The sequence below is a fragment of the Apus apus genome, chromosome 9 (assembly GCF_020740795.1).
Source record: "Apus apus isolate bApuApu2 chromosome 9, bApuApu2.pri.cur, whole genome shotgun sequence".
NCBI lineage: Eukaryota > Metazoa > Chordata > Aves > Apodiformes > Apodidae > Apus > Apus apus.
The window spans coordinates 7,315,545-7,338,664 of record NC_067290.1 but is presented as its reverse complement, the minus strand read 5'-3'; the positions used below and the strand labels follow the sequence as shown (position 1 = coordinate 7,338,664).

Sequence of the window (23,120 nt, the reverse complement as noted above, 5' to 3'; positions counted from 1 at the left end):
CGGGGTCAGGCGGAGGGATGGGGGTCCTGGGTATTTCTACCCCCTCTGCACCCCCGAATGAGCCACCCAGGGCCACCTCCCCGCCACCCCGCGGTGTCCCCAAGGCCACCACACCACTGCCCGCACCAGAATCTCTTTTATTACAGAGGTACACAGAGAGCCTGGCTGCCCCCCGCCACCCCGCGGGAGGCGGGATCAAGCCCCCCACTGCCGCAGGGAGGGACATGAGACCGTGGAAGCCACCGCATCCCTCCCCCCTCCCCACACCAGCAGATGTCACCCTCCCAGCAGACCAGGGGTGGAAAGCACTGGGAGGTGGGGGGGGGCAATCCTGGGAGGGACCTCTGCAGGGTCCCCATCCTGAGTCGGTAACAGCCCCCTGTGGGGAGGGGACAGCAGCCAGGACCCATCGGGTATGGGGGGCTGTCCCACAGCGGCAAGGTGCAGGTGACAGGTGCACAGCCACCACACCTGTACACCAAGGTCCGTGGCAGGGGTGTTCCTCATCCCCCTGCTACCCATCCAGCAGTTTGAGGATGCTCTCACGCTCCTTCAGGGTCTTCCAGGCCTGGTCCTTCTCCTTCTTGGTGGGCGTGCGCTTCTTCTGCCTGGCAGCCATGATCTTGCGGAAGGCCTCCATCACCTCGTTGTCAGCCATGCGGACGCGCTGCCGCAGCTCCTGCCGGTGCAGCTCCTCCTTGGCCAGCCTTGTGGGGGGGGGAACACAAGACACAGGAGAGTCAGCACCCGCCAGCAGGAACCCCTTGCCTCCAGCCCTGCCCATCCCGGCCCACGCTCACCGCAGCAGCTCGTGCTTCTTGGCGCGGTTGTGGGCGCTGAGGGCCTTCAGCTCGGCCTGCCTCTTGCGCAGCTCGGCCAGCACTTCGTCCTCCGAGTCCTCGGCCGGCCGGTCCTCTGACTCCAGCAAGCCCTGGGCCACCAGCTCCTCCTTGATCCGCCCCTCCAGCGACTTGGTGTGAGGGACACTGCCAAGGTGAAGAGCAGCTGCTGCCCACTGCACGCCCCTTGCCCCAGCAAGGAAGCCGCTGGAGCGTTCAGCATCCCCGTGGGCAGCTCCGAGCTCTGGGGCCACCTCAGCTGCTCACCTGAAGGGCTTGTTCTGACTGCGGGGAGACGTGCCAGCACCGTCAGCTCCTGAGTCCTTGCCGGCGATCTCAGGGATGGGAGAGTCCTCCACAGGGGAGATGATGTTTTCCTGGCAATGGGAGTGCAATGGAAGGGTCACTACACTGAGCCATGGTGACACTGCCCCACAGGGGCACAGCTCCATGGAGCCCACCCACCCCACAGAGACCACTCACCTCCACGAGGGCCTGGAGGAGACGCTGGGTCAGGGGCCCAAAGGGACACCCATCCTCTGGCTGCTCATGCTGGGCCTCTGACTTCTTCAGCAGGGCATCCACGTCTGGGAGGAAGCGAGAGGGTGAAAAAACAAGCCCAAACACCCCGAGGGGAGCAGTGGGGCAGGGCGGCCACCACCCCAGGCACAGGGGGAGAGGGGCCAGGGCTGGCAGCCCCTCTGGGCAGAGACGGGTGGGGATGGAGGCACCTTTGGTGTCCAGCTCGGTCAGTGGCCCCAGGACACCTTTCTTCTTGTCAGCAGCTGCTGCTGCCCGGGCTCCATCCTTCTGCTCCTCCAGCAGGTCCTCCTGGGCCCAGCGCTGAGAGTAATGCTTCCCCAGGGGTGGGATCTGCAGGAGCAGGGTTTGGCACAGCTCCTGGAGACCCCCACTTTGCCTCCCCCCTCCCACCCTATGCCACAGCATAATTTCCAGCTGGGAATGCTTGTTGTGAGAGGATGGAAAGGCCAAAGGCTGGGAGGGATCAGGGAAAGAGGGGAGAGGATGGGTGAGGAGGGCTCCAGGTGGGCTCATGAGTTTTTCACCTTGTAATGCTCAGCCTCATCCTCTGGTGGTTTGAGCAGCTCCTCCAGGACTCTGACCTCCTCATTGGTGAGATCGGCACAGTACGGCTCCACCGATGCCCAGAACCTGTGTGGATGGGTGAACTGTGAGGGAGAGCTGCAGGGGAGCCCACAGGAGCTGACACACATCCCCCTTCCCCCCAGGACACCTCTTCCCTTGGGATGGAGGCAGCCCTCACCAGCACCAAGTGCTCCAAGGAAGGAGACAGATGATCCCAACACCCACCCCCCCCCCCCAGTGCCCACACACCTGTTTGGAGCATCATTTTTGGGAATGCGGGGCACTTCAATGGGATCATCCTGGAACTCATATTCCTGGATCTTGGGCTGCAGGTTCTTGGATTTGGGCCGGCCAGGGCCAGGTCCGGTCCCATGGCCCCCTTTACCGTCCAGCTTCTGCTTCTTCGGCTTCACGGGCTTGACAGGGGTGCCCACATCGTGGTCCTTGCTCAGCTTCAGGAACCGCCGGTCGCCCTTCTTATCCTGCCAGTCCGTCAGGATCTGGAAGGGAGCGATGCCTGGTCGGGTCCCGCACCCGGCGCTGGGCAGGGACGGACCGGCGGCAGCCAGCCCCTCGGCAGGAAGGAGCGGGACGGGGAGCCAACCCTCCGGCTGCAGTCCCGGCACCTGGGTCTCGGCCTCCAGGACGCGGAGGCGGCGGCTGGCGGAGGAGAGGAGCGTCTCCAGCTCCAGCTGCAGCGTGTCCAGCTCCTCGATGCCGATGCCGTCGTCCTCCGAGCGGGCGAGCACCGCCGTGTACCGGGGGCACACCTTCACGTGGTCCACCGACTTGAAGTCGTGGAACTGCAGCGGGCAGTCCTTCAGCTCGCTCATGGCGGCGGGCACCGGGGAAGCACCGGGAGGGAGGGAGGGGGAACCGAGGGGGACGCGGGGGGCTATGGGGAGACTGGGAGGGGGCTGCGGGGGGAACCACGGACAGGGGAAGCGGAGAGGAAAGGGAGCGGAGAGGAGGGCTGAGGGGAGCCGGAGGCACCGGGAGGGCTGTGAAGGAACGGAAGAGGCCACGGGGAGAGCGAGGGGCTACCAGGGAACCGCGGGGGGCAGAGGAGGCTATGGGGGAGGCAGAGGGAGCTGAGCGCGGAGCAGGGGGCGACGGGGACCGGGCTGACCGAGGGCCCCGGGGGGCGGCGGGAGCGCCGCGGGGCGGGCAGGCCTGGCCGCTCCCCCTTCCGGCCCCGCCCCGCGCTGGCCCCGCCCCGCGCGCCCATTGGCCCCGCCGCGCCCGGCGCCGCCGCTCATTGGCCCGCCCCGCGCTCCATCTCCCTGCCCTAATATGGAAGCGCTGACAGAGCCGCACCAAGCGCCGCGGGGCGCGGGGGGGGGGGGGGGCGGGAGGATCCCGCTGCCGCCGGCCGTGGCTGTTGCTGCCGCCACCGCTCCCCAGCGCTCCTCAGAGCCCCTCAGAGCCGTCTCGTCCCTGCTCCGTGCGGCAGTGAGGCCGCTCTGCCGCCGCTCGGGCCCCGGACGCTGGGCGGGAGGTGCTGCCTCCCCCCTCCTGCCGCAGTGGAAGGTCCCGCGCATCCCGGAAGGGGGAACAGGCCTCTTCCGCCTGCCGGGACCCAGCCGCAGCCGCCACCATGGTAGGGTGCGGGGCGCCGGGCCGGGCGGGGCTGCGGGCGTGAGGGAGCCGGGGCCGTGGGGACGGGGGCCGGTGCGATCGGGGCCGCGGGGATGGCGGGGGCAGGCGGCGGGACCCGGGCCGGGCCGGGCCGGGGGCTGACGCCGCCGTGTCCCCGCAGACCGCCACGCTGCGCCCGTACCTGAACGCGGTGCGCGCCACGCTGCAGGCCGCGCTGTGCCTGGAGAACTTCTCCTCGCAGGTGGTGGAGCGGCACAACAAGCCCGAGGTGGAAGTCAGGTACGGGGATGGGGGGCCGCTGGCCGGTCCCTGCCGCGGGGCTGCCCGTCCCCCGCAGCCCTGCCGCCGCTGCTCGGCACCGGCCGGGGAGGGGGCTGTGCGGCCGGGCCGGCCACCGCACCCAGCGGCTGGCCCCCTCAGTCATCCAGGCTGGTAGCGGCAGGCAGCCGGGGAGGGGCAGGGAGGGAGGATCTAGCATGAGATCCACCTTGGGGGTGGACAGTTCCAGGAGGCAGGAAGCATCCAGTAGCAGCGTGAAGCCAAACCCCCGCATCTCTGCGATCCCTGCGGTTCAGTGCTTGGGCGCTCCCCGTCAGCCAATGCTCTCTGGTCGGCAGCCGCTTCCTCCCGGGTCAGTCTTGTCCTTCCTCTGCTCGCAGGAGCAGCAAAGAGCTGCTGTTGCAGCCGGTGATCATCAGCAGGAACGAGAAGGAGAAGGTCCTTATCGAGGGCTCCATCAACTCCGTGCGCGTCAGCATCGCGGTGAAGCAGGTGAGGGAGGGCGGGCAGGGGCGGCGGCCCCGGCCTGGCCCGGGGGAGGACTCACTTCCCGTTCTGCTCCCCAGGCCGACGAGATCGAGAAGATCTTGTGCCACAAATTCATGCGCTTCATGATGATGAGGGCCGAGAACTTCTTCATCCTGCGCAGGAAGCCCGTGGAGGTGAGGTGGCAGGGAGGGGGCAGAGCAGCTCCCAGCTCCGCTTCTGGCACTGGGGAGCTCTTCAGGGTGGAGCTGGGATGTGGGGCTGCGTGGTGGGTGGCCTGTGTGCTCATCCCCAGGGTGCTTCTCTCTTCCCCAGGGCTATGACATCAGCTTCTTGATCACAAACTTCCACACGGAGCAGATGTACAAGCACAAGCTGGTGGACTTTGTCATCCATTTTATGGAGGAGATTGACAAAGAGATCAGTGAGATGAAGCTCTCTGTCAATGCCAGGGCCCGCATCGTGGCAGAGGAGTTCCTCAAGAATGTGAGGCTCTGATCCGGGTGGAATTGGGTCTCTGATTTCAGGAGCAGGGCAGGGGCCCCAACCCACAGTATGTCCAGAGCCTTGCAGACAAGGGGAGAACCCCTTGGAGATGAGGGGAGGATGCCCAGGGGGTCTTGCATCTCCTTTGATCGTGAGGTGCCAGCTGTGAGACCCTTGGAGCACACCCGGGGGCGGGCAGCAGCCAGGGGGGTTGCCCAATGCCATAGGATGCACAATTCCCAGGGAGGGAGTGGGAGAAGCCGAGCCTGGAGCTCGTAGGGTGACATCTGCAGGCGGGGACTGACGCTCGCCTGTCTCCTCTCAGTTTTAGGCCGTGGTGCAGGACCCCGCGGCCCTGGATGCCTGTGCCCGCCGGGCCCCCCGCCTGCAGACCCGGGCCGGGCCCGTTCCGGGAGCAGCCCCCGCTTGCGGCAGAGCGGCCCCGCCTGCTGCCGCTGTCTCGTCTCGTTTTATAAACGGTTTCGTTTGCTGTAACAGCCGCCTCCTCGGTCTCTTCCGCCGCCCCGGGGCCGGGGGGGGGGGGCGGGACCAGGGGGCGGGGCCCGCGGCGCGGGGGCGGGGCCGGGCGGGTCGCCATGGCAACCGCAAACAGAGGGGGTGGCCCCGCCGGTGCGGGGGGTGCGAGGGGAGGGGTGATGGGGTTAGCGGGGGGCTGCAGGGGGGGCACCGAGAGGGGGGAGGGGAATACCGGGGTGTGGGGAATGGAGGGGGCTGGGGGAGCTGTGAGGTTCGGGTGGGGGGCGTGGAGGGTTGTTAGGTTTGAGTGGGGGGTTTAGGGGGGCTGTGGGCAGGGGGTGTGGGCGCAGCACAGCTGCGCGACTGGCACCAAGGGTCTGGTGTCTGTCCCCTCTTTGGGCCCGTGGCCAGGCCTGGGGCACTGCCATCACAGCGGGGTCAGGCACCTGCATCCTGGGCTGGACCCCCACCTCAGTCCCCAGTGGGGCCAGGGGACACGGGGCCTGCTTGGTGCCCGAGGGAGGCAGAGCCACCCATAGCAACCCTTACCCTTAGGCCACCGTGGGACAGTGCCTCAGGGAGAGCAGTGCTACAGGTGCACAGCCCTGGCTGCTGCTGGAGCAGATGTCCCAGCTGTCCCCTGGCCTGCCAGGCGGGGAATGAGGACATGGCAGGGGAGTGGGTTATCTCGGGGGGGCACCAGCATGAGGTTCTTCAGGGCGGTGGACACTGTGTCAGGGCCCCCCAGCTTGGTCAGGCAGAGGCAGGCAGGTAGGCAGGCACCTTCCCCTCTTTCCTGCTTACCCTATGGGGCTGTGGATGTGGGGTCAGCAGGGTCAGCTGGGGCTGTCCTTGCAGGGGAGGTTCCCACCACCCGCTGCCGTGGCTGCCATCAGCCCTGGCCTGACCCTGAGCACCTCAAGAGGGCCAGGCTGCACGTGAAGAGGGCCATCAAGGTGAGGGGCCTGATTTCACCCCCTTGACATGCCACTGTGCACTGGCATTTATTGTATTTATTACCACTGTGGCTCAGGGAGAGAGTGAGGCTGAAGGGACCAGGTATGAGGCAGGCTGAGCTCTTTGGTCCCTCCCCAGGAGAAGAAGATCTTTGTGGTGCAGGGTCCCTACCCCATCATCCGCAGCCTGCTGTGGGCCCGGGGCTGGGTGGAGAAGAAGCTCCCCAGGGCAAGCAGGAGGCCAGAGCAGCATCCTGGCACCCAGAAGAAGCAGCTGCAGGAGGAGAAGGATGACGAAGAAAGTGATGGTGATGATTCTGAGCAGGGGGAGGCAGTGCCTTTCCTGGGGACCTCAGAGCCCCTGTGCCCCCCATGGCCACCTGATGAGGAGGAGGAGGAGGTGGAGGAAGAGCAGTGTGATGAAGAGCCTGATGGCATCCACGAGCTCATGGTTAGCTGAGAAGGCGAGGACTGAGCTCTGCCACGGCCCCCAGCACCCTTTCCCAGGTCCCCCAGGCACAAGGGTGGGATGCGGGGGGTCTATGCCTCACACCAGCCCGCCTCTCCCTCCCTCAGTCCCAGTTGGTGCAGGACCAGGTACCGTACTTTATCTGGACCAACCACTGCAGGGCTGTCGACTACAAGCAGCTGCAGCAGGACCAGGTGGTGAACCACTACGCTGGGGTCAGCGCCTTCACCACCAAGGTGGGAGTCTGGAGTCCCTGGGGCGGGAGTCATGGTGGGTGTGGGGGTGTCTGTCAGGGCTGCCACCCTTCTCTTAAACAGGAGGGGCTGTGCCTCAACCTGCGGAACCTGCCCTGGTACAACCAAGCTGACCCCGACACCTTCTTCCCCCGGTGCTACCGGCTGGGATCTGCGGATGAGCGACAAGCCTTCATTGGTGAGCTGGGGTCGTTGTCCTCCTGCCCCCCTCTGCCCCGAGCTCCTGGTACCCCATGTCCTGTGTGGGACCAGGCAGGGACAATACTCCACTCGCAGAGGACTTTCGCCTGACGGCAGCTCGCAGCCTGCTCAAAGTGGCCCTGGAGAGGGCTGAGGATGCACCAGCAGGGATGGAGCAGCCCCCAAAATGTGATGAGGGGCCAGGTGAGTGGGTAGGGCTGGGCCTGGGTGACAGGATGTTTAGGGCCAGGGACATGTCTGGGGGCTAAGGCTCTGCTTGGGACCCCCCACTCCCTCCTGATAGCCCACTTATGGGTGCTGCATCCCTGTGCACCCAAAGCCACCCATCCCTCAGGGAGGCTCTGTGCTGTGGTCCTGAGGGTGGCACAGCGGGTCCCCAGGAGCCATGTCCCTCACTTCATGTCACCCACAGCAGGGCAGCGTCCCCCCTTAGCCCCCCACCTGGTGGAGGAGGCTCTGCAGCTTTGCAGGCAGCACCTGGGCACCCTGAGGCACCAGGACATTGACAGGAACACCCCGTCCCCCCGCACGGCAGGCACCGACTGGGACCGCTTCCTGCAGGATTGCTACTGCGTGCTGCGGTGAGTGCCGAGCGGGACGGGGGAGCCACGGTGGCAGGGCTGGCACTGAGCCCCCCCCGTGTCCCCCTGCAGTGAGGGGGCCGTGCCAGTGCTCAGTGGGGCACAGCGGGAGCAGAGCCAGGCCCTGCTGCAGCACATGGCAGGGCAGCTGCCCCAGCTTGACATGGAGGGACACCACAACATCTGGATCCTCAAGCCTGCCGCCCAATCGTGTGGCAGAGGTGAGGCTGGGAGGGAAGCAGGGGGAGGCTCCCTGCTGGGAAGAGGTCCCACTGTTACTGCGTCCCCCAGGTATCATCTGCACAGCGCAGCTGGAGGAGGTGCTGAGGCTGGCAGGGAACTTCAAGTCACCCTCAGCATGGGTGGTGCAGAAATACGTGGAGCGGCCGCTGCTCATCTTCGGCACCAAGTTCGACATCCGACAGTGGTTCCTGGTGACCAACTGGACCCCGCTGACCGTCTGGTTTTACCGGGAGAGCTACCTGCGCTTCTGCTCCCGACCCTTCTCCCTGCGCCACCTGGACGCGTGAGTGTCCCCCACCCCCAGCACCCTGCCTCCTGGCACCCCGCTGACCTGGCCTTGCTCTCCCCACCCCAGCGCCCGGCACCTCTGCAACGTCTCCATCCAGAGGCACTTCCACTCGGCTCGGGGCCGGCACCCCCAGCTGCCCCCTGACCAGATCTGGTCCTGCTGGCAGTTCCAGGCGTACCTGGCACAGGTGGGACAGGCGGGTGCCTGGCAGCAGGTGATGGAGCCTGGCATGAAGGCGGCAGTGGTGGGGGTCCTGTGCAGTGCCCAGGACCTGGTGGGGCCCCGCAAGGGCAGTTTTGAGCTCTACGGGGCCGACTTTGTCTTCGGGGAGGACTGCCAGCCCTGGCTGCTGGAGATCAACGCAAGCCCCACCATGGCCCCCTCCTCGGCAGTGACCAGAAGCCTCTGTGCCAGAGTCCAACGGGACACACTGCGCGTGGTCATTGACCACAGAGATGACCCTTCCTGTCCCACTGGTGCCTTTGAGCTCATCTACAAGGAGGTGGGTTGGGGTGGGGGGAGGCTGCGGGGTCAGCAATCCCCAGCCATCCCAAGCCCTGACTCACCTCCCTGTATCTTCCTGCAGGCTGCTGTGCCCCAGCCCCGGTTCTCAGGACTGAAGCTGATGGTGAAAGGCTCCTCCCTGAGAAAGCCCCAGCGGGCACAGCAACGTTCCCACTGCCAACCCTGCCCCTCCCTGCCCAGCTTCTCCCAGCGCCCTGGGCCCCGCAGCTCCTGGGGCAAAGCCAACCCTGTCCCCGCGCTGGGAGCATCGCGCAGGAAGCTGGCTCCTCTGCGGCCAAAGAGCCGCTGCTGCTCCCCCAGCACTGCCCCCCGGGCACCACCGCAACCTCCCGGGTGCCCTGCTGAAAGTGGGGGGCTGCCGCAGCTCAGCTGCCTGCCTGGGCAGCCCCAGGCAGCTCTGCCCTGGCTTATTGTCCGTCCTCTGGCCAGGCTGTCTGTCCAGCCACCCCAGGGAGCACCAGCCAGCAGTCCCCGGGGACCTGCCGGACAAGCCCCGTCCTGCCAGGGAGCTGTGCCCACCCGGCACCTGGATCCCATGGCCCGGCCCAAGGCGGCCAAGCCCCCTGCAGGGCGAAAGCCTGTGGTGGCTCCTGGGAGGAAGCAGAAGAGCCATGACACTAAAGGAAACCAAGGAGTGGACAGCATCCTGCCTATCCCAGCTAGAGCAATACGGTGGCACCCAGTTCCCCTGCAGCCCAGTTGGGCCCCATCTCTGGGCTGGGGCACCCAGCCCCTCCCCCCCGGGGGCTGCAAAACATGTCTGTGACAGGGAGCCTGGCTCTGTCCCTGTGTGTGGGGGGGGACATGGGCGGCATGGCTGGGGCTGAACTGGGACAGGGCTGCGGGCAGGAACTGGGGCTGCCACAGCACCTCCTCGGCCTGGGGTAGAGTGCAGGCAGGAAAAGACACCCCCACTCCTTCCTGCCTGCGGCTGTGCCTGCCAGACACAGCCACCGCGGTGGTGACACGGCTGTGCCCCGGTGCTGGGAACCAGGTCAGGCATGGGGAGGTGGCAGCAGGGCTGTCATCACTGGCCCTGCTTGGGAGGGGCTGGTGTCCCCAGCAATGCCACAGGGATGAGGTCGGGGGAACACATCCCCTGCGTACCAACCAAAGAAGTAGGTGCTGAGCCACCCGTGGCAGCAGGCGGGAATTTAATGGGGTGGCAGAGAGAAGTGGGGCTCCTGGTGGCCTGGCAGCCCCAGGCGCTGCAGGGTGCGGAGGAAGAAGGGTGGCGGGGGGGCACAGAGCGGGCCCTGGGGCAGCTCCAGCTGCTGGAGGTGGAGGTGGAGCGGGAGACGATGGAGCCGCTGTGGGGAGAGCCCCAGCAGGCTCAGCAGCTCCTCGTCCAGCACCTGCAATGGGGTGGGGGGCAGCTCAGCAGGTTCCCTGGGGCCATGCTGAGCACCCCCCCCCCCAGCATTACACATACCTGTGTGCGGGTCGGGGCAGCCTCGGGGGGCAGGAGGAAGGGCACCCCCAGCACCCTGCCCACTCGGGACGAGTGCTTATGGTCACCCAGGGCCGGGCACAGCAGCAGTGTCAGGTGCACTGGGAGCTGTTCTGGGAAGGCTGGGGAGGCAGGGGAGGGGGAGTAAGACCGTGCTGGTTTTGGGGGTATGGCAGGGTGTTGGGGGACACTCACCTGTCTTGGGCTGGAGCTGGAGCAGGGCGCAGCCCCCCGCCGCACCCAGCACCCGGTAGCGTGTCAAGGTGCTCTTTACCTCCTTCCTTGCCAGACTGCGGCGTCCTGGGGCAGGCACCGGCACCACCTGCAGCAGCACAGCCCTCAGCACTCCCCGGGCACGCCCCCCGAGGCATCCCCCTGCCCCCCAGCACCCCCTTACCACAGTGGTTTCACCCTGCTGCTGCCAGCGCAGCCCAGTGCGGATCTCGCCTTCGGCCTCTGCCGGGACCCCCACGGTGACAGCGCTACGGGGAGAGGGGGTGAGGAAGTGAGGGGACGCCCCCCCGTGCCCATCGCCGAGGTGCCAGGGACTCACTGGTATGTGGCAGGGTACCGGCCCCTCCGTCGGGCGTCGGTGAAGAACTGCTGGAGCTGCTCAGTTGTGCGTTGGCAACCAGAGAGGAGGACGAGGCCGGAGCACTCCCTGTGCGATGCAACAGCTCCAAGCCCTGCAGGGGGTCTTGCACCCCTTGATCCCCCTCCAGCACCCCCCAGCCGTACCTGGCGGGAGCCTTCACCACGTGGAGCTCGGCGGGGAGGTCCAGGCACCGCCTCAGCATCGGCAGCAGCGCTGTCAGACTCAGCTCCCCGGAGCGCCCTGGGGAGTCGGGGGGGGAGGTCAGCACCCGCTGGGACCCCCTCAGCTGCACCCCCCACCCCCAAGCTCTGCACTCACCGAGGATGGGCAGGCCGGGGGGCTTGCTCAGCGCCAGCAGGGCTCCTGGGGAGGGGACAGCTGTCAGGATGCGCCCGGCCACCCACCACCGCCCACTTCCCCCACACGCCCCCCCGCTCCCCGCCTTACCTTCCCGGTGCACCACGGAGCCCTCCAGCAGCCCCAGCGTCTCCTCGGGGCCCAGCGGCCGCCCCCACCTGCGGCGGGGCTCGCGTGGGTGGGGGGCACAAGGGGGCGGGTGGGACTCCCCATCCTCTGGCAGTGGATCGCCCCCCCCCTCCAGCCACCCACTCCGCATGTCCTCACAGTGTCCCCAGATCCGGTCCCCCCACCCGCTGTCACGCACCCCCGTGCGTGTCCCGGCCTCTCTGTGGCCACCCACGTGCGCCCTCCCCCGCGTCCCACTCCCGCACGCACTCCATGACCTCTCTGCCCTCCCGCCTGTCCCCCGGCGTGCCCATTAACCCCCCATACCCCAGCACCCCCGTGTCCCCCCGGCTGTGCCCCTCGCCACCCCCCCCCCCCCGTGCACACGCGTGCGCGCCCCCGCTGACCCCGCAGCGCGCGCCCCGCGCGCCAGCAGCCGCCCCGCCGTGCCCCCGCCCGCCATGGCCGCACTGCGCATGCGCGGGGGGGGGCGGGGCCAGCGGGGGGGCACCCCCTCCACGGCCATAGAGTCGAGCCTCCAGGCGTGCAGAGCGGCCGCCCGGGCGTTGGGAGCCGGCGGGCGCAGCCATAGACAGGCGGAAGTGTGGGCAGAGCGTCCCGCTGGCAGGTGGGGCGAGGCGGGCAGGAGGCCCCGGGGGTGACGCCTCTGGGGGTGCCCGTGGGGCGGGCGGAGGTGGGGCGGCCGCGGGAAGCGGGTCCTGAGGCTGTCACGGGGGTCTGCCACTCTGGGGGGGAGGCCGGGGGGCTCCCCGGGGGCCTGGAGGCTGTGGGGCTGGGGCCGGGGCTGTGCTGGGGATTTGGGGCTGTCATGGGCAGGGGTCACGGTCTGTCGCTGGGGGAGCTCCGGGGGAGCTGGAGGGTGTGGGTGGGGGCTGGTGCTGGCCCGGGGGTCTGTCACTGGAGGAGCTAGGCCCGGGGGGCTTCCCCGGCGGGCTGGAGCCTTTGGGCTGGGGCCAGGTCTGTCCCGAGGGGTCAGGACAGTGACGGGAAGGGGGCCCCGGGGCTGTCACAGGAGCACGGAGGGCTGAGGGGCTCCCATGGGGGCTTCTGCGGGCAGAGGCCGAGGCTCCCCTGGGGGGTCCGGTGCCCACCTCGTGCTGTGCCTCTGCAGGACAGCACCATGGCCTCCCGCGGGGGTCCCCGTGCTGCCGGCACTGATGGCAGTGACTTCCAGCACCGGGAGCGCGTGGCCTCACACTACCAGATGAGGTAGGTGTCCTGCCACGGCAGGAGCCTGCTGGCCTCCCCGGGGGCCTGGAGGATGCCGTGTCTCCCCCTGCAGCCCCTGACAGCCCCGTGCTTTCTCCCCAGCGTGACCCTCAAGTCAGAGATCAAGAAGCTGATCTACACACACGTGGGCATCTGGCTGCTGCTGCTGGCCCAGATGTGCGTGGGGCACTTCAAGCTGCTGCCCCACGACCAAGTGGCCATGCCCTACCAGTGGGAGTACCCCTACCTGCTCAGCATCCTCCCCTCCCTCCTGGGCCTCCTCTCCTTCCCCCGCAACAATATCAGCTACCTGGTGCTCTCCATGATCAGCACTGGTCTCTTCTCAGTGGCTCCCCTCATCTACGGGGCCATGGAGATGTTCCCCATGGCACAGCAGCTCTACCGGCACGGCAAAGCTTACCGCTTCATTTTTGGCTTCTCGGCTGTCTCCATCATGTACCTGGTGGTGGTGGTGGCTGCCCAGGTGCACGGCTGGCAGCTCTACTACAGCAAGAAGCTGCTGGACTCCTGGTTCACCAGCACGCAGGAGAAGAAGAAGAAATGAAGGGGGAAGCAGGGTGGGCTCCGGGAGGGCTGGAGCTCCGCAGCCGGGCCCTGCGGGGCAGCGCTGGCGCGGCTCCGGTGTGGGGGGTGGGCCACGGGGACCAAGGTGTGGAGGGGCTGAGCCAGCCCTGGCTCCAGGCTCGCGTTGGGGCAGGGGAAGGCGGCTCCCGGACAGTGGAAGGTCCCTGCCGCCCCCCCGCTCCGTCCTCTGCCTGTTCTATGGAAATAAATCATCCTCCGCGCTCCCACGCGTGTTCGCTCCGCAGGAAGTTGGGGGGGGGGGGGGGGGAAGAGGAGGAGGGGAGCTGCGGGGCCGCACGTGCCGGTGAAGGAATGCGGCGGGGCGGGGCGGGGAGCGGCGGCTGCTCAGCCATGGGGCGCCCGGTGCTGCTCGCCGCTCTGCTGCTGCTGCTGGCCCGCACCGGCACCGGGGCCGCCGTCACTCGCCTGCGGGTCTCCGCCAACTTCGTGAGCGCCGGGCCGGGGGGCGCGGGGAAGGGGGGGGACGGGCGGCGGGAGAAGGGCGGCGGAGCGCTCACCTCCGTCTCTTTGCTCGCAGGAGTGCCGGGCCGTCGGTGAGTAGCGGCGGGGCCGGGATCGGGGCCGGGGGTTCCCCCCGGGTCCTGCAGGGTGCGGCGGCGTGGCGGGGCTTCCCCGGGGCAGCCGGATACTGGAAGGCGACGGGGCTACCTGTCTGCGGGTTTCCCCGTCCTCGCGGTTTCCCTTTTCATGACCCCCTTCTGTAGGCTCCCTCTTCCCGGGGCTCCCCTATTCCGAAGTCTCCCGGTCCCCGGGACTCCCGGTACACGAGGCTGCCGGTACGCAGAACTCCCGGTCCCCGGGGTTCCCTCTTCCCCGGGTCCCCCCTTCCGAAGACTTCCAGCGCACGGTGCTCCGGTGTGCAGAGCTCCCCCCTCCCGCGACTCCCGGTCCTCGAAGCTCACAGTGCACGGGGTTCCCCGTATGCAGAGCTCCCCTTTCCCGAGATCCTCCTTTCTTGGGGCTCTCCCCTTCCGAAGACTCCCGACCCCCGTGGCTCCCGATGTGCAGAGCTCCCCCTTCCCCGGGACTCCCGATCCCCGTGGCTCCCCATTCCGAGGTCTCTCGGTGTGCAAAACTCCCGGTGCAGATGGTTCCCGGTGGCGGCGGTGGGCTGTACCCCCGGCGCACGGTCGCCTCCCTCTGCTCTCCCCGCAGCCGACAGTGCGCTGAGCAGCCCCCGCTGCCGTCGGTTGGCCCGGGCCGGGTCCCCGCTGGAGCCACCCGCGCTGTGGCTGGGCCGGGCTCGCCTGTGCCTGCCCGGGCAGCGCTGCCAGCCCTGCCTGCGGGTGCGCCTGGCCCTCCTGGCCGCAGGTACGGGCAGGGGCAGCGGGGATGGGCAACCCCCGGGGTGGGAGGGGTCTCGCCCTCCACCCGTGTCAGCACGTACGCCGGTTTCTCGCAGAGCTCGGCAATGTCCGTGGGCTGCAGCTCAGCTTCCTGGAGCTGGGCTCCAACCGGGCCAGCTGGTTGCAGGTGTGGCGGCAGCAGCACTGGGAGCCGAGCAGCTCGACAGTGAGTCTGGGGTGCACCGAGGAAGGCGGGATTTGGAGCCGTGGGGGTCCTGCTGACCCCCCTGCTCCCCACAGTGGCAGGTGCATTTTGACTGCTTCCCGGTGGAGAGTGGGCAGCAGGTCCTCATCTCCCTCCGCACCATCCCTGACAGAGGCTTGGTCCTGAGCCGCAGCTGCCTGGTCACTGCTGAGCCCCCTGGTGAGGCTGAGGGAGACCCTGGGGGTGTCCCGGAGGGGATGTTGGTACCAGCTGACCCCTGTCTGCTCCACAGGGCCCATCTTCACTCATGCCTGGGTCCCCGAGGCACGGGCCATCGAGGTGTGGGTGCCTGAGGGTCCTGCCCTGATGGTGCGGCTGTGCCACCAGCTGGCCCTGGAATGTGAGGAGCTGCCTCGGCCTTTCCACCGGCAGGTAATGGCTCTGGCCAGCCTCGCCCACCCCCAGCGAGGGGGCTTCTGTGCTTCCCACCAGCTGATGCTTCCTCCATGCCCACAGGTGCTGGTGGAGGGGGGCCACCACGTCTCGCTGCCATACGAGTTCCTGGTGCCCTGCCTGTGCATTGAGGTGCGTTACCCTCCCCTGTGGCTGCTGGGCCCCTCTCCCTGCACATCTCTGCCCATGCAGCAAAGGTGAAGGCTGGTGAGATGGGGGCTCATCTTGCCCTGACCACCCCACTCTACTCCCCCAGGCCTCCTACCCCCACCATGACAGCCCACGCAGCAAGCACTGCCCCTTCCGTGACCAGCCATCCACTTGTGAGTGCCTGTTCAGAGGGGAGCTTGGTCCCGGGGGTCCCCCTGGCTGTCCTCCCAACCCACTGACCCAGTGTCCTGCAGATGGTCCTGAGCTATGGTCCTCGGTGCACTTCCACGACTACAGCACCAGCAGCAAGGACCAGATGGCCATGGTGCTGAGCTCCAGCTGCCCCCTGCACCCCCGGGCCACCCTGTGCTGGAGGGAGACGGCAGCTGAGGCTGCACCTTGCCATGATGTCCCCAACTCCACAGCCAGCGAGGAGGACCAGGTAGAAGGGCCTGGCCTTTGGGATGCTATGGGGCCATCAGTCCAGCGGGGTGCAGGGCTATGCCCCTGGCTGGGGTACCCATGGGACTCCAGGGTCCATTGAGGGCAGTGGGCAGGTGTGGGGGTGCCCATGGGCTGTGTGGGTTGGGGACAGTGATGGTGACACTTTCTCTGCCCACTCTAGGCATACACACTGGACAAGGTGGACGTGCATCCCCAACTCTGCTTCCGAGTAAGCCCCTGTGGATGGGTGGGCACTGCCTGGGAAGGGGCTGGGGACAATGGAGGGCGATGGCAGCTCACCCAGCCCCTCCTCTAACACCCACTTCCCCCAGTTCTCCTATGGGAACAGCAGCCATGTGGAGTGTCCCCACCAGCCAGGTGAGACCGGTGGGTAGGGGCCACCCCTGGGTGGAGTTCAGCTGTGCCTCAGGGTCCCTCATATCCCCTTGAGCATTCCATGAGTCCCCCCTCTCTCTGTGGTGGCTGCAGAGACTGCCTGGAACGTCTCGGTGAGCGTCCGAGGACTGCAGCTACGCCTGCACCTCACCTCCAGCATCCCCGCAGCCTTCAGCGCAGCCCTGTGCCAGCGCCGGGGCGGGCAGTGCGAGCCCGAGGCCCCCCTCTACACTGTCACACGGGTGAGCAATGTGGGGCTGGGGGGAGAGACACTGGGAGGACAGTTCCGTGCTGACCCTGCCCTTGTGCTTTGCAGCCGGAGGGCTCTGCCCCAGGGGAAATGGCGCTGCTGCTGCCTGTGCAGGTCCTGGGCAGCTGCGTGCTGGTAAGGTGACCCCCAGACTGGTGCCTGCACCGTGGGGCAGACCCCAACCTGGTCCCCCCTCACCCAGCCCCTTCCTCAGGTGTGGCGCTCAGATGTGCGTTTTGCTCGGAAGCAGCTGCTGTGTCCTGATGGTGAGTGAGGGTCCTGGGGGGGCAGCAGGGGTGGGCAGACAGCCCCCACTCACCACCTTTCTCCCAGTCTCCCGCAGGCACTTTGGGCTGCTGGGGCTGGCACTGGCACTGGGGCTGGTGGTGACCGTCCTGCTCCTCAACTGCCGCAGCACCTGGAGGCCGGCCGATGGTGAGAGGCACCTGGGGGGCTGCAGGACTGGAGGGCAGTGGCTGTGGGACGGGGATGTCAGGGGGTTCCGGCTCCCCGGGCTGTAGAGGGTCCGGGGTGGTGGTGCAGGGCAGTGGGTGCTTGGATGCCCTTGGGGGTTGCTGGTGTATCCCTGGGGGATGCCAGGGGGCCCGGGGTGGGGCTGTCACCGCTCTTCCCTCCATCCCGCAGGTGCCCCAGGCGGGCGTCCCGTGCTGCTGCTGTACTCGCCGGACTCCGAGGAGCACCTGGGGCTGGTGTGCGCCCTGGCCGAGCGGCTGCGCGCCGGGCTGGGCTGCGACGTGCGCCTGGACCTGTGGGAGGCAGGAGGCGTGGGGCGAGCAGGGGCTCTGCCCTGGCTCTACGCCCAGCGAGGACGTGTGGGACGCCAGCGTGGCACTGTCCTCCTCCTCTGGAGCCGGGGCAGCACCCAGCTCTTCCGCCGGTGGCGAGTCGGGGTGGCTGATGGAACCCCCAGGGACGCCCACGACATCTTCGGGGCAGCCATGGCCTGCCTGCACGGGGAGCTGGGGGTGGCGGGACGCGGCGGCGGCTGGGTGCTGGCTTACTTCAGCCAGCTCTGCAGCCCCCGCGACGTTCCCCGCCCCCTCCGCCCCCTGCCCACCTACCGCCTGCCGCGGCAGCTGCCCGGGCTGCTGGGTGCCTTGCGGGGCAGCCCCCCGGCCCCCCGCCGCTGCCGCCGGGGCCGGGCAGGGGGGCTCCTGCACCGGCTGCTGCAGGAGGGGGCTGGAGAGGGTGGCTCCTCACCGCAGCCTCCCGGGGTGGCCGCTGGCACCTGAGTGCCCATGTTGGGGCTGAGCTGGGCGTTGCTGCGGGGCCGGTGGGGCTGGGCACAGCCCCTGGTGAGGGCAGGATCCTGTCACAGAGGTGCAGGGCTTGTGGGGTGTACCTGTGGGTGCACTAGGCAGGAGCTGCGGGTGCCACAGGCGCTCGAGCAGAGCTGGCCCCGGCCATGGGATGTGCTGTGGGGGCTGGGAGCGGAGGCGCTGTCATGGGCAGGGGCAGCTTCATTTCCACACAGCTACCTGCTCCAGAGGAGAGCCAGGATCCCAGGGAAGCCCCTTGGGATGCCAGAGCCAGGTAAGGGGCCAGGGTGTTGTTGAAAGCGGCTGGAGAGAGAGGCTCCCCCTGCCCTGCCTGGGCACAACGAGCTGGGGGCAGGTGCTGGGCACAGCCTAGCCCTTTTCGCTCCTGCAATGCCAGCGGGACCTTGTCTGGGATGCAAGCAATAAAGGCACCGTTTCCCCCTGCCCCGCCGTTTGTCCGGTGCGCCGTGGGGAAGTGGGAGTCATCTGGTGTCCCGTGCGGCTGGGCCGTGAAGGAACAGACCGAGCGGGGCACAGCCAGCACACCACGTCCTGCTGCCAGCTCCCCGTGGCCAGCCTGGGCACTGTGCCCACGCCACGGGGCTCGCCCTGAGCCGTGGGGCCAAACCTGATCCCCCTGAGGCCCCGAACGGTGCCGGTCGCGGGGCCGGTCGGTGCGGGAGCGGGGAGGCCCCACCCCGGGGCGGTCGCCGCCGCTGCGCCATGACCCGGGTGTCCGGGATCAGAGCAGGAAGCAGGAGAAGGCGGCTGTGGTGGGGCCCGTGGAGCCGGGAGCGGGGCCGTCGAGAGCGGACGGTGTGGGGCCGGGGCCGTGGGGCGCCCCGGCCCCGCCATGCACGTGCTGGCGCGGCTGCTGCTGCTACTGGTGGCGGCAGGGACGGTGGGTGGGCGCGGGGCCCCCCGCGACACCCTGGTCTGCTCCCAGGTGGGTTGGCATCGCCGGGACGCAGGTTACCGGGCACCGCCACCGGGCACCCGGCACCGCCACCGGCCTCACCCCCGCCTCCCCTCAGGGCCTCGCCTGCCGCCTCCTGGGTAAGTGCCACCGCCACGGCCCCCGGACCCCTCTGGGGTGTGCGGCCCCGCACCCACGACCACCTTCTTTCTCCCCCAGACACCGACGTGCTCTGCGGGACGGAGCCGCCGGGACGCAGCCACGGGCTGACCCTGTCCGGGCTGCGGCTGGAGCCGGCGCTGCGCTGCGCCGGGCCCGGGCCCTGCTCCCCCTGCCTGGGGGTGCGGCTGCGCCTGGCCCCCCCGCCCCGCACCGGGCAGCCCCGCCGCCCCGCGCCGCCGGGCAGCCCCGCGGCAGGGAGCGGTGAGCCAGGAGGGCCGTCTGCGGATGGGGACACCTCCTCCCAGCCCAACATCACCGGGCTGCTGCTGCTCTCCGGGCACACCTATGCCTCATCCCGCTGTGTGGCTGTGGAGGTCCGGGTGCCTGTGGCCCCTGCGGTGCCCAGCCCACTCCTGGTGTGTAGATGTGGAGGGCTGGGGACGGGTGATCTGGCACCGGGGTGATGGGTGCCAGCTGTGCCGGTGCCTCACCGCAGCGTGGTGGTGGTTTTCCTGCCCAGGGCTGGGTGACCTTCCGGTGCTTCGAGGGGCCGCTGGGCTCTGAGCTCCGTGTCACAGCGCACACCAACTCACGTGGCCAGCGGAGGCTGAGCCGGTGGCAGCGGGTGCCAGGTGAGCCCCTGGTGTGCCCTGCCGTGGTGGCCCTGTCCCCATTCCTCCTGCCCACTGACCTCCTGTCTTCGCAGACTGCTCGTGGCCCGCAGCACAGGCTGCCGTCCCTCAGTGCCAGGGTAGGTGCTGGCATCTCCACGGGTGTCCCTTCACCTTGGCACATGTGCCCTGGGGAGAGCTAGGTGGTGGATGCTGCCAGAGATGGTGACCCCCGGGGTGCCATGCCCTGTGCTGAGTGCCCTGAGCTGCCTCCGTTGCAGTGCCCAGGCTGCAGATCTCCCCGGGGCCAAAGGAGGTGGTTGTGGAGGTGCAGGGGGCTGCGGCAGGGCACAGCTACACCCTCCGGCTCTACCACAACCAGAGCCATGGTGCCAGTGGGCCAGGACGTGCAGTGACCGCGGTGAGTATGAACCCCGTTCCTTACTCCCCACCCTGGCTGAGCTCTGCCCCCCCCCCACCCCCCATCCCCGAGAAGCTGTGTCTGTGTTACAGGCAGGGAGCCAGAAAAGGGTCCCTGGGAGTGGGTGCCTCTGGGCTGGATGACCCTGTGGGGGGTTGATTTGCCATGGAGTGACCCATATCTGGTTGCTGGTGGCAGAGCAGCCCCATGAACTACAGCTTGCCAGCCGATGAGATCCTGCCCTGCCTCTGCATGCAGGTGGGCACCTGGCTGGGCACCATGGGGGTGGCAGGTCTACTGCCAAAGCAGAGGGGCTCCAGGCCCTGTCTGCACCCCTCCAGCATTCTGAGGGAGCCAGCTGGGTCACAGGCACAGCATGGACACCCCAAGTCTTTCTTTTTCTTCTCTGTCTCCCCCCTCCCAGGTCTGGCCAGAGACCCAGGACCCATCACGGGCCACGCTGTGCCCCTTCTCCCATGGTACGCACCCTGTGGGGCTGGGGAGGACTGGGGTGGGGAGACATGAGGGGATATGGCACAGGCTGACACCCCTCTCTCGATGCTGCCACAGACACAAAAGCCTGGGAGCGGCTGTGGGCGCGCAGCCAGCTGGTCCTGCACACTGGGGGACCTGCGCTGACCTGCTCCCTCGTGGCTCCCTGTGACCTCCCTGCCGAGCTGGTGCCCTGCTGGCAGCCCGCACCCACCAGACCCTGCCAAGCCCTGCCCGGTCTGCAGCAGCCCGCCACGGGGCAGGTGAGTGGAGCTCCGTGGGGTGCTAGGGACATGTGGGGGAGGCAGGTGGCACTGACAGAGCATCCCTTCTGCCTCCAGGGACCCCAGGAGTTTGGGGGGCTGCAGCCACACCCAAACCTCTGCATGCAGGTAGGACACCCCCTACCCTATTGCTACTCTGTGGCTGCCCCACGGGCAGCCCCAGCCACTGCTGACCTGCTCTCTGGGGCAGGTGTGGAGCAGTGGGCAGGTCCGGCTGACCCAGTGCCTGAGGGACCGTGAGTACTGTGGGGTGGGAGGGCAGAGGCAGCCAGAGGGAGTCCAGCTGTGGGGTGAGCCCCCCTGGCCTGCCCTCCGCTCACCACCCACCCAGCCCCTGGCACATCCCCAGGAGTGCTGCCTGGCCGCCCTGATGACCTCCTGTTGCTGGAGCATGCAGGGAATGCCTCGCTGTGTGCCCTGGAGTTGGATGCCTGCACACCCCTAGCCAGCTTCACCAGCACGGTAAGGGGCAGGGTGCCCTGTGTGCCAGTGGCAGTGGCACTGGCAGCACTGGCAAGTGACATTGGTGGCACAGCCCCATTCACCCCTGCTGCCATCGCAGGGAGCTGGGCAACCAGGGCTGCTGGAACCGGAGCTGCGGCGGGACGTGGCAGCGGGGCAGTGCAGGCAGGTCAGTGTGGGCAGCGGTGGGCAGCGGGCAAGGGTGTGGCAACGTGTGACATGTCCCCGTGCCCACAGATCTGGCATCCTGAGAACAGCACCAGCATCACACTCTGGGCCTGTCCCCTGCACAAGTGTGAGTGTCTCTCATGGTGCTAGGGGAGAGGGGGGCTGGTGTGGGGCTGAGGGAGAGCACCCACCACTGGGCAGGTGCTGGGAACCCTCACTGGGTGCCAGGGACCCGTGGTGGGCTCCAGGGACCCTCAGCAGGTGCTGACCCCTGCCCACAGACCTGCGCACCCACTGGGCGCTGGCATGGATGGGGGTGCTGCTGGGGGCTGTCTGCCTCCTGCTCCTGCTCTTGCTGAAGAAGGAAGATGTGAAAGGTAAGTGCTGCCTGTGGGGGGGCTGTGACCAGCCTGAGACCCCCCAGGACACGCCCTCACTGCCTCTCCTCCCCACAGGCTGGCTGAAGTCCCTGAGAGCTGACTACAGATCTGAGGGTGAGTGTGGGGAGAGTATGCGGGCTGTGAGAGGTCCCGTGCCTTCCCTGCTGGGGTCCTTTAGTGTGGATAAGGTGACTGGGGGTCTGAGCAGGGGGTGCTGCAGTGGTGAGGGAACAGAGCCAAGGGATGGGACCCCCCATTGTGGGTGGTCCTCCCATCAGGGTGGTCCAAACTTGCTTCCCACCACGGCTGCCCCACAGGGTGGGCAGGAGGGTGGTGCAAAGAGTGGTCCCCTCACCATGGGTGATCTCTCCATTGTGGGTGGTCCCCTGTTGTGGGTTGTCCCACCATGGCTGCCCCATAGGATAGGTCCAGGGCACTCGGGGGGGGTTCAGACACTGACGGTTCCCCCAGGCCTGCTGCGAGGCCGGCGGGCCCTGCTGGTGCACGCGTCGGAGCCGGCAGCAGAGCGGGCGGTGTGCGCCATGATGGCAGCCCTGCGCCCGCTGGGGCTGGCGGTGGTGGCGGCACCGGGAGGCGGCACCGGGGTGGCGGCATGGGGGCCACTGCCCTGGCTGCATGCCCAGCACCGACGGGCACTGCGTGACGGTGACACCGTCATCCTCCTCCTCTCCCCTGCGGCTGTGGCTGCCGCACGCCAGTGGGACGCCGGGGCCAGGGCTGTGCCGGGGGTTGGGGATGCTGAAAGCATCCCTGGCTCCCGGCTCAGCCCCAGCCCTGATGGCGTCCCCACCGTAGCACCTTGTGAGGCATTCGCAGCGGCTCTGTCCTGCGCCGTGCCAGCGCTGCTGGCAGGCAAGGGGCGCTACGTGGTGGCCCGGCTCGAGGCCTTGGTGCCGGCGGTGCCGCCATCGCTGCGGGCGGCCCCTGCCTTCGCGCTGCCCAGCGAGACGGGAGCTTTCCTGCGGGCGCTGGCACCGGGGCGATGGCGGGGCCGCTGGCCGGAGCCGTACGTGGTAGCGGTGGCCGAGGGGCTGCGGCGGGCGGTGGGGGAATAAAGTGTTTGTAATGCTTTTGCCAAGTGTGAGTCCGGGTCCTGTGATGGGAGGTTAAAGGGGGTTTTGGGGGCAGGAAGGGGGTGGCTGGGGGATGAAGGAGAACTTGGCTGGTTTGGTTGGAAGGTGTGTGGGAACTGGACCAGTTTGGGAGTGGTGAGAGGGAACTGGACCAATTCAGGAGGTTGAGGGGGGAACTGGACCCGTTTTGAGTGGTGAGGGGGAACTGGGCCAGTCTTGCAGGGGGGATGAGGGAGAAGGGGACCGGTTTGTCTGAAGATGGAAGGTGACCTCGGCTGCTTTGGCTGGAGTGGGAGGGTGAGTGGCCCAGCCGGGTCAGGGCAGCGGAGGTCGCCCAGGCCGGGCGGGCTGGCTGGCTGGCTGGCTGGCTGGCTGGCTGGCGGGCGGGCGGGCGGTGCGGGCGGGGAAGCGGTGCGGGCGGGGAAGCGGTGCGGGCGGGGAAGCGGTGCCGCTCTGAGCAGGGTCAGAAGCCGCGGCCCCTCCGCGCTGCCCCCGCGGCCGCCCTTGGCAGCGGCCCCTTTAATCCCCG

At 68.3% G+C, this 23,120-nt stretch overlaps 7 protein-coding genes across 9 annotated transcripts; 5 read left to right on the top strand and 2 right to left on the bottom strand.

Annotated features, from left to right (window-relative positions):
• Window positions 1-117: 117 nt before the first annotated feature.
• Window positions 118-3,107, bottom strand: TADA3 (transcriptional adaptor 3). Its single transcript, XM_051627965.1, has 8 exons — window positions 2,573-3,107; window positions 2,196-2,446; window positions 1,907-2,012; window positions 1,571-1,712; window positions 1,323-1,426; window positions 1,107-1,216; window positions 801-986; window positions 118-707 (listed from the first exon to the last, which is right to left on the bottom strand). Exons 1-8 carry the CDS (start codon window positions 2,777-2,779, stop codon window positions 515-517), a joined length of 1,299 nt encoding a protein of 432 aa, XP_051483925.1. The 5' UTR covers window positions 2,780-3,107; the 3' UTR covers window positions 118-514.
• A 301-nt stretch (window positions 3,108-3,408) lies between these two features.
• ARPC4 (actin related protein 2/3 complex subunit 4) lies at window positions 3,409-5,291 on the top strand. Its single transcript, XM_051627983.1, has 6 exons — window positions 3,409-3,546; window positions 3,706-3,824; window positions 4,205-4,316; window positions 4,391-4,486; window positions 4,626-4,796; window positions 5,122-5,291. The coding sequence occupies exons 1-6, from the start codon at window positions 3,544-3,546 to the stop codon at window positions 5,125-5,127; spliced, it is 507 nt and encodes a 168-aa protein (XP_051483943.1). The 5' UTR covers window positions 3,409-3,543; the 3' UTR covers window positions 5,128-5,291.
• A 686-nt stretch (window positions 5,292-5,977) lies between these two features.
• TTLL3 (tubulin tyrosine ligase like 3) lies at window positions 5,978-9,557 on the top strand. Its single transcript, XM_051627861.1, has 10 exons — window positions 5,978-6,229; window positions 6,369-6,680; window positions 6,806-6,934; window positions 7,016-7,130; window positions 7,229-7,336; window positions 7,566-7,734; window positions 7,807-7,955; window positions 8,026-8,260; window positions 8,333-8,768; window positions 8,853-9,557. Exons 1-10 carry the CDS (start codon window positions 5,978-5,980, stop codon window positions 9,555-9,557), a joined length of 2,610 nt encoding a protein of 869 aa, XP_051483821.1.
• A 371-nt stretch (window positions 9,558-9,928) lies between these two features.
• On the bottom strand, window positions 9,929-11,764 carry RPUSD3 (RNA pseudouridine synthase D3). 2 transcript variants are annotated; one of them, XM_051627979.1, is made up of 9 exons: window positions 11,709-11,764; window positions 11,284-11,351; window positions 11,155-11,199; window positions 10,980-11,076; window positions 10,795-10,902; window positions 10,639-10,723; window positions 10,437-10,563; window positions 10,224-10,363; window positions 9,929-10,146 (listed from the first exon to the last, which is right to left on the bottom strand). In XM_051627979.1, the coding sequence occupies exons 1-9, from the start codon at window positions 11,762-11,764 to the stop codon at window positions 9,946-9,948; spliced, it is 927 nt and encodes a 308-aa protein (XP_051483939.1). In that variant the 3' UTR covers window positions 9,929-9,945. The 2 variants fall into 2 exon arrangements, with proteins under 2 accessions (XP_051483939.1, XP_051483938.1); XM_051627978.1 differs by lacking the exon at window positions 11,709-11,764 and having other exon boundaries at window positions 11,284-11,467.
• A 44-nt stretch (window positions 11,765-11,808) lies between these two features.
• On the top strand, window positions 11,809-13,341 carry JAGN1 (jagunal homolog 1). Of its 2 annotated transcripts, none has more exons than XM_051627981.1 (3): window positions 11,809-11,929; window positions 12,434-12,531; window positions 12,634-13,341. In XM_051627981.1, exons 2-3 carry the CDS (start codon window positions 12,443-12,445, stop codon window positions 13,094-13,096), a joined length of 552 nt encoding a protein of 183 aa, XP_051483941.1. In that variant the 5' UTR covers window positions 11,809-11,929; window positions 12,434-12,442; the 3' UTR covers window positions 13,097-13,341. The 2 variants fall into 2 exon arrangements, with proteins under 2 accessions (XP_051483941.1, XP_051483942.1); XM_051627982.1 differs by lacking the exon at window positions 11,809-11,929 and adding an exon at window positions 11,973-11,995.
• Window positions 13,342-13,467: 126 nt separating this feature from the next.
• IL17RE (interleukin 17 receptor E) lies at window positions 13,468-18,023 on the top strand. Its single transcript, XM_051627859.1, has 16 exons — window positions 13,468-13,670; window positions 13,828-13,913; window positions 14,293-14,448; window positions 14,540-14,649; window positions 14,724-14,847; window positions 14,921-15,060; window positions 15,145-15,213; window positions 15,338-15,404; window positions 15,486-15,673; window positions 15,857-15,904; window positions 16,008-16,053; window positions 16,165-16,313; window positions 16,388-16,456; window positions 16,536-16,587; window positions 16,655-16,756; window positions 16,967-18,023. The coding sequence occupies exons 1-16, from the start codon at window positions 13,468-13,470 to the stop codon at window positions 17,572-17,574; spliced, it is 2,217 nt and encodes a 738-aa protein (XP_051483819.1). The 3' UTR covers window positions 17,575-18,023.
• IL17RC (interleukin 17 receptor C) lies at window positions 17,863-22,596 on the top strand. The gene is given in 19 exon segments (XM_051627858.1): window positions 17,863-17,875; window positions 18,244-18,396; window positions 18,399-18,547; window positions 18,636-18,657; window positions 18,737-19,095; window positions 19,200-19,311; window positions 19,386-19,430; window positions 19,572-19,711; window positions 19,910-19,969; window positions 20,136-20,190; window positions 20,282-20,466; window positions 20,545-20,595; window positions 20,678-20,723; window positions 20,837-20,949; window positions 21,050-21,118; window positions 21,187-21,244; window positions 21,399-21,494; window positions 21,573-21,611; window positions 21,969-22,596. Coding segments are annotated over 19 exon segments (2,370 nt in total). The 3' UTR covers window positions 22,574-22,596.
• Window positions 22,597-23,120: the final 524 nt, after the last annotated feature.

Coding starts and splice junctions, on each gene's coding strand:
- JAGN1 (XM_051627981.1), top strand. CDS start 12,443: ATGGCCTCCCGCGGGGGTCCCCGTGCTGCCGGCACTGATGGCAGTGAC. Junction 12,532..12,633: donor GCCTCACACTACCAGATGAG/GTAGGTGTCCTG, acceptor CTTTCTCCCCAG/CGTGACCCTCAAGTCAGAGA.
- IL17RE (XM_051627859.1), top strand. CDS start 13,468: ATGGGGCGCCCGGTGCTGCTCGCCGCTCTGCTGCTGCTGCTGGCCCGC. Junction 15,214..15,337: donor TGCCCTGCCTGTGCATTGAG/GTGCGTTACCCT, acceptor CTACTCCCCCAG/GCCTCCTACCCCCACCATGA. Junction 16,457..16,535: donor TCCTGGGCAGCTGCGTGCTG/GTAAGGTGACCC, acceptor CCCCTTCCTCAG/GTGTGGCGCTCAGATGTGCG.
- RPUSD3 (XM_051627978.1), bottom strand. CDS start 11,452: ATGCGGAGTGGGTGGCTGGAGGGGGGGGGCGATCCACTGCCAGAGGAT. Junction 10,564..10,638: donor AGCAGGGTGAAACCACTGTG/GTAAGGGGGTGC, acceptor GTGCTGCTGCAG/GTGGTGCCGGTGCCTGCCCC. Junction 10,147..10,223: donor CTGCCCCGACCCGCACACAG/GTATGTGTAATG, acceptor ACCCCATTGCAG/GTGCTGGACGAGGAGCTGCT.
- TTLL3 (XM_051627861.1), top strand. CDS start 5,978: ATGAGGTTCTTCAGGGCGGTGGACACTGTGTCAGGGCCCCCCAGCTTG. Junction 6,935..7,015: donor TCAGCGCCTTCACCACCAAG/GTGGGAGTCTGG, acceptor TCTCTTAAACAG/GAGGGGCTGTGCCTCAACCT. Junction 8,261..8,332: donor TCCCTGCGCCACCTGGACGC/GTGAGTGTCCCC, acceptor TCCCCACCCCAG/CGCCCGGCACCTCTGCAACG.
- TADA3 (XM_051627965.1), bottom strand. CDS start 2,779: ATGAGCGAGCTGAAGGACTGCCCGCTGCAGTTCCACGACTTCAAGTCG. Junction 2,447..2,572: donor TCCTGGAGGCCGAGACCCAG/GTGCCGGGACTG, acceptor GCTCCCTTCCAG/ATCCTGACGGACTGGCAGGA. Junction 708..800: donor AAGAAGCACGAGCTGCTGCG/GTGAGCGTGGGC, acceptor CCCCCCCACAAG/GCTGGCCAAGGAGGAGCTGC.
- ARPC4 (XM_051627983.1), top strand. Junction 3,825..4,204: donor AAGCCCGAGGTGGAAGTCAG/GTACGGGGATGG, acceptor CTCTGCTCGCAG/GAGCAGCAAAGAGCTGCTGT. Junction 4,317..4,390: donor TCAGCATCGCGGTGAAGCAG/GTGAGGGAGGGC, acceptor TCTGCTCCCCAG/GCCGACGAGATCGAGAAGAT.